General features: G+C 34.1%; 1 protein-coding gene across 1 annotated transcript; it reads left to right on the plus strand.

The window, feature by feature from the left end:
• Positions 1 to 2,866: 2,866 nt before the first annotated feature.
• Positions 2,867 to 6,317, plus strand: LOC128993005 (uncharacterized). The gene is made up of 2 exons (XM_054416755.1): positions 2,867 to 4,435; positions 6,261 to 6,317. Exons 1-2 carry the CDS (start codon positions 2,867 to 2,869, stop codon positions 6,315 to 6,317), a joined length of 1,626 nt encoding a protein of 541 aa, XP_054272730.1.
• Positions 6,318 to 7,352: the final 1,035 nt, after the last annotated feature.

Consider the following 7,352-nt stretch of genomic DNA (forward strand, 5'->3'; position numbering starts at 1 on the left):
AAGCAAACTATAACAGTTGACTTAATCTCCATAATAATAACATGGGAATTTTACAATTACAATTTTTTTGAATTTTCTCCGTAACAATTAGGCGCATAATAACGTTTCAATATACTAAATTATTTTTTTTTAAGCTCTACAAAATGGTTTAAAAATAAATTGTGAAGTTTTGTGTTTTTAGGGTCAAAAATGGGAAAATCCTATTTTTACCCCATAAAACCCCCCATAAACCCCCGTTCCCATAGGCCGATCATGCTGGTTCGCGAACTCATTCAAGTTTATCTCGCCTTACACCTTCAAACCAAATTTTATCAAAATCGGACAAAAATTACTCAAGTTTATCGTGCGGATGGACACATATATCTATATATAACAATTTTAACGAATCGTGTTTTTGGCCTCTGGGGACATCAAAATGAAAAAAAGTAAATCGGTCCCGGGCTTAGGTCTTACCATGAGACCTACGGTAATAGCTAGCCTATAGGGAAATTCGCTAAAAGAGAAAAAGTAGAATTTTTATTCGACTTTGCAATTTAATTTGTATGGGCTACAGCTGGTACATACTATGATGATCAGGCAGCTTCAGTATCACAAAGTCAATGTTGCAACTTCCATCAACTATTCATACGGCTTCAATCTTTTAGCATGACAATGTATTTACTTGTTCTTGTATTAACATTATAAATGTGACACCCTGTGGTCACTATTCAATTTTAAACTATTCCCCTATCTCTCCTTCGTAATTTTCTCGTAGACAAAATCAAATTATGGAAGCCAGGTGGAACGTCGCTCGCAGGATTAGGAAGCCTGCCGTTGTGTAATGCTACCTCAGGGCTTCTCAAATCCCTCGACGTAAGGCAGGTCTTGCCATTTACTCCAATTTGACGTACAAGGTCAAATTGTATAATACATGGTCAATTTACAATTAATTTTACACAAATGCATGGTTCCAATATTTAAATGGACATTATTTTGCCTAAAGAGTTTATCTCAACCCCTCATAAGCAGGTATAGCCGTCAACTTCAATTTTGTAATAAGGTCAACATTTATAAAAATAATACATAGTTGAATTAATACATAAACACACATCGAGTTTTAAAAAAACTTGTCCTTGGTGTTTTACTGTGTCCACAATTCTCATTTTATATTGCCTTATTGACGTAATAATTAAAAGAAGTTGGTTTTAAATAATTAAAGTAATATTTACACTAGTCTAAAGTAGATACGAAAGAACACGTAGGTCGGCAAAGGTCACAGAGTTTAAACCAGCATCTACAATGAATCCATTTGATTGGTTTGGTGAAAAGCTGGTTTTAAACGTAAACAATAACAAAAAGATAACCAAAACACAACTGTTATTTATAAAGGTCATTGAATTATCAGTTCTACTTCGTTTCAGTTGTTTTTATATTTTTAGGATAGTTTATTTGCTAGAACATTTACTATCAAGTACAGTAAACGCATATTCTTTTTTAATAGAAAATGTACATAAAATAATCTTACTCTAGTAGTTTAGCGCATACCGTGACGTAAGTTCCGGATTTGAGATAATAGATCCTAAAGCCTTAAACACCTAAAAAGTTATACTTTTACACATCGATTATCAATTATTTATAGTAAACTGTATCACCCTCGCCGTGGAAACCTGTAGAACAAAATTTGTATTCGTCTGATTGGATTTTCACCCCTTAAAATTTCTTATTTAGTATCCCGTTTTAACAACATGAGGTTTTAACAAGTACTGTTGATATAGGTTTGTTGCTACAGAGGAGCACGTAAAATGTGTTTACTTGGTAAATTGTTAACAGTATAGTATGAAATTAAAAAATCCGAATATTATCAAAATACATATCCATAAACAAGCGAACTACTACAGTTTACTTTTCCTCCATAAGTACAAAATGGGAATTTTAAGATACAAAGAGTGGCTATCTAGGCCTTTATTGAAAAAAAAAACACATTTAAATTTCTGAGGTCTTTAAACGGTGTTCCTAGGTGAAGCAAGTGAACACAGGAGGCTACGTCGAAGGTTCTCCAAGATCTATTTGACGAATAAAGCCTAAATAAAATTGAATATATTTGCCTTTATCTAAATCCATTGTGTTACAGGGTGTCTCATGTCTGAGCGAACCCGCGATGTTATTATTGTTATTTGCTTGTTCATCTTTTATTAAAAGTTCTGTGCATAATGTCCTCATTGGACCAGAAATAAATGTTGTAAAAATGATATTTTTTTGTATCTTCCCCGTAAAATTAAATTGTACAAAAACGCTAACTCGTACGGTAATAGACTGTTCCACTAATATTTGAACAAAAACGGTATGAAACATATTCTTAAAAAATTACCACTGTTCTCGAGGGAAACATGTTTTTTTAACGAATTTCCACTATAGGGAATTTTTTTAACATTTTATTTAATTTACAATCTGTTCAACAAAAAATAGAACAATAAGCAAATTTGATAAAATTTAAACACAGTAGTTAGTCTTTATCCAACAATAGAGCCAACACACAAACTTTGCATATTTGGTACAAAATTTAAAGTACTGTAGGGAATATTAATATTTAAATGGAACTGTCAAAATAAATACAAACCAGCTGTTACGGCTATTAGTATAGACATTCGGGCCAGTGACGTTGTCCTGAGGTCTACATTAATAGTTTGTTTATTTGCTTGTCATCTGGTTTGATATATTATTGTTTCATGTTTACTTTAAGTTTTGGATTTTGTTATTAAATACAATGAAATAAGTGGCTCTAACAAAATGGGTTTTAATTTAATATATTTAAGGGCACAACATGGTGGCAGCGGTAAAGACCCAATAAATTGAGTAACAGGGTGTCTAATATATATGCTGCATTACAATGTCAGACTCAGAAAACTCAGATATAACAGTAAGAAGACAAACATCTAAAATGACACAACATTCAGCAACATTGGGCTTCATTGATAAATACTCCTTTAAACCAGAAGATTGGGGCCCATGGTTAAAAAAGTTCAATAGGTACAGAAATGCTACCAATTTAGATCAAATAGATGGAGAAAAGCAAGTAAATTTCCTTATAATATCCATGGGTGATAATGCAGAAAATGTATTAATAGCAGCAGGAGTAACAGAAGAAGATGAAAAGACTTATGATAAAGTGGTGGAAAAACTTAATAAGTATTTTACACCAAGGGTGAATTTGACCTATGAGAGAGCGAAATTCAATCAACGAGTACAAAAGCAAAATGAACCGATATCCGATTTTATAACAGATGTACATCAATTAGCTTCTTCATGTGATTACAAAGACATGAAAGACAGCCTTATTAGGGATAAACTCATTGTTGGAATAACAGATTCAAAGTTATCTAAGGAACTTCAACTGATGGCTGACCTAACCTTGCATGAAACAATAAATAGATTGAAACAAAGTGAAATTATAAAGAACCAACAAATTACTGTTAACAGATCAAGAGAACAAGATTTTGCAGAAATAGACCAAGTGAAAAAACATCCGAACTTGAAACAAAACATAAGACAATATACTTCTAATTGTTTTTACTGTGGAGGACAGAGGCATCCTAAGGAGGAATGTCCTGCTCAGAATATTGAATGCTACTACTGTGGATTGCAAGGACACTTCAGCCGATGTTGTAAAAAGAGACAGAATAATAAATACAGAAATCAGAACAATAAATACAGAAACCCAACCCTGAATCAAATTCAGGAAAATACCGAGAACAGATTGGAACAGGATAATAGAAGCGAGGACGGGTATTACATTAACAGAGCTGAAGTTAAGAAAATAAGAGCGACAACAAGGAACTACAATAAACAGAATGAATTTGAAATTGATGTAAAACTTGATGGGAAATTGGAACATTTCAAGATTGACAGTGGAGCCGACGTGACGATTGTGCCTCCAAGAATGGCTAGAAACAAATTATTGACTAAATCAAACATTGTTTTAAAAACACCTGGGGGGAAGTATTTAACAGTTTTAGGTAAATTTGAAGGTGTAATTCAGTATAAAAATAAAACAACTCGTCAAACAATATATGTGATCAATGGTCAAGAGGAAGCATTGATTGGGAAACCATGCATCTCAGCCCTAGGGTTCTTAAGGGTCATCAGAGGAGTTAAAAATGACATTCAGTCAAGTGAATATTGTAGCAACCAGAATATCAACACAGACCTACAGAAGATCAAGAATAAATATCCAAGTTTATTTAATGGGATTGGTAAGATGAAGAAAGGAGCTCAACTTAAACTGAAACAAAATGCGGTACCGATGGAGTTAAAAACTCCTAGAAACATACCTATTCCATTAAGAGAAAAAGTGAAAAATGAACTTAAAAGAATGGTTGAAGCGGGAATCATTGAAGAAGTTTGCGGACCTACGGAGTGGTGTCATCCAATGGTGGTAAGACCTAAACCTAATGGCAGTGTAAGAATATGCATTGATCCTTCAGCTTTAAACAACCATTTACAGAGAGAAAATAACGTTTTTAATACTGTTGAGGACTTACTTGGATGTCTAGGGAATTCCAAATGGTATTCAAAATTAGATGCTAATTCGGGGTTTTGGCAAATACCGCTAGATGAGGGTTCCTCAAAATTGACAACATTTATAACACCATTTGGTAGATTTTGTTTTAAAAGACTTCCCTTCGGAATTTCAACAGCCCCGGAAATATTTTGTAACAGGATGAAAAGTATTATTGGAGACATCCCAGGAATTTTGTGTTATATGGATGATATTTTAATTACCGGAGAAAGTAAACCCGAGCATGACAGCAGACTAGACCGAGTGTTACAAGAATTGGAAAAAGAAGGAGTTACCTTAAATGACAAGTGTGAAATAGGAAAAACAAAGATTTCATTCTTAGGTCACATTATTTCTTCTGGTATGATTCAAGCAGATCCCAAACACTTACAAGCAATAATCGATTTCCCCACACCCAGTGATGTGGGAAGTGTTAGGAGATTTCTAGGGATGTTGAATCATGTCGGAAAATTCATAGAAAACCTTGCTGATATCGTTCAACCACTGAGGGAACTACTAAAAAAAGATAGGGCTTTTGTTTGGGGTCCTAGTCAAGAACAATCATTTAAAACAGCCTTAAAGAGTTTACAAACAACTCCTGCATTAATACCATTCAATTTGAAAAGGAGAACTATAATTTCGGCCGATTCATCAGCTTATGGTTTGGGTGCAACACTTTTGCAAGAACATCAAGGACATTTAAAACCTGTGGCCTACGCATCAAAGAGCTTAACACCGACTCAACAGAAATATGCACAAATTGAAAAGGAGGCTTATGCAATAGTATGGGCATGTGAACGTTTCAAAAATTTTATAACAGGATTGAAGTTTCAAATTCAAACTGATCATAAACCTCTGATTCCTCTTTTAAGTAGTAAGGGTTTGGATGAACTGCCGCTAAGAGTTCAGAGATTTAAAATGAGATTAATGAGATATTCGTACGACATATTGTGGGTACCAGGAAAACAATTAACAACTGCCGACACGTTATCAAGAGCGCCAATCAACAAAACTGAAGAGGAAGATATTGAGAAACTTGCAGAAGAAGCAGAAGCATGTGTAAGAACAGTAGTTCAATCAATCCCAGTATCATCTAATAAATTAGATGTAATAATAAAAAATCAAAGAGAAGAATTACAGGAATTGTTAGATATTACAATTCAAGGATGGCCTAAAAATAAGAACCTATTAAATGAAAGATTAAAAGAATACTGGGATCATCAAGCAGAATTGTCGATCAATGAAGATATACTTATGAGAAATAATCAAATAGTGATTCCTCCATCCTTGAGAAAAGAAATGTTAGATAATATTCATCAAGGTCATCAAGGTATTAAAAGATGTAAAGAAAGGGCTAAAATGTCAGTATGGTGGCCCAAAATTAATCATCACATCGAACAAAAAGTAACCTATTGCCCGCAATGCATTGCTGACAGAGTGCCTCCTCGCCATCCTATGATTCCTACAGAGGTTCCTGAAAGACCCTGGCAGAAAATCGGAGTAGATTTTTGTGAATTCAACAATGATAAATACATAATTCTCATGGATTATTATTCCAAATACATCGATGTATATAAGGTATCTAACTGTTCAACGGCAATATTGATTAAATCAATGAAGACATCGTTTGAAAAGCATGGCATCCCCGAGTCAATTAGATCAGACTCAGGTGTGCAATTTCTATAAAAAGAATGGGAACTATTCAAATCAGAATACGACTTCACAGTGGAAACTAGTTCACCATACCATCATCAGTGCAATGGTCAAGCTGAAAGTGGTGTGAAAATCTTCAAAAACATATTAAAGAAGTGTAAGGATAGACATATGGGCTTATTGGCATACAATACGACGCCAAAGGAATGTGGTTATAGCCCATCACAACTATTAATGGGACGGATTTTAAGAACAAATCTACCAGTGAATAAAGCAACTCTACTTCCAGCCACTCCAAATCACAATAGATATAGACTTAGACAAATGGAAGAAAAGAGGAAACAGGAACAACAGTTCAATAAAAGACATAGAGTGACCCAGGTCAAGGATTACCCAGAAAACGCTAAAGTTTGGGTATCGGACCGAAGAGAAGAAGGGGTAATCAAGGAGAAGTTAGAGAACAGGAAATATAACGTTGAAACAAAAAAGGGAGGAAGATATATCAGGAATTCAAAATTCTTATTCCCTATGTTCTCCTCTGGAGAAAGAGAAAATCCTGATAAAGAAAACCCCCATACACAGACACTTCCTCCAAGACAGACACATACACCAAGATCCAACCTACATAATCATTCTTCAACCATACACAGACCTACCAGAATTGTTAAACCTGCCAAGAGGTTCATAGAAGAACTTTAAGAGGGAGATGTCCTGAGGTCTACATTAATAGTTTGTTTATTTGCTTGTCATCTGGTTTGATATATTATTGTTTCATGTTTACTTTAAGTTTTGGATTTTGTTATTAAATACAATGAAATAAGTGGCTCTAACAAAATGGGTTTTAATTTAATATATTTAAGGGCACAACAGACGTAATATGTTTAGGTTTATGACACTTGCAGTTTCTGTAATACTCTTCGTGGATTCTTTTCTATAGGGGAAATTTGAAAAAAATGAAATATCCCAAAAGAATCAAAACTCTACCAATTCAATGAGTACATCCAGTGTTGTTTGTATTGTATATTGCATTGTATTGTATTGTAGAACAGTTCATTTGGGATGTAACAGTTAGTCTTATCTGAGCCGAGAGCGTCACTCTTATCTCATAGTAGATAAACAAGCTCAGCTGTCAATAACTGAACTCGCATCATTGTTGAGTTTGAGC

This window comes from Macrosteles quadrilineatus, unplaced genomic scaffold, assembly GCF_028750875.1.
Source record: "Macrosteles quadrilineatus isolate MER2022 unplaced genomic scaffold, UCM_ALF_1.0 Scaffold_4__1_contigs__length_99947679, whole genome shotgun sequence".
In the NCBI taxonomy this organism is placed as follows: Eukaryota; Metazoa; Arthropoda; class Insecta; order Hemiptera; family Cicadellidae; genus Macrosteles; species Macrosteles quadrilineatus.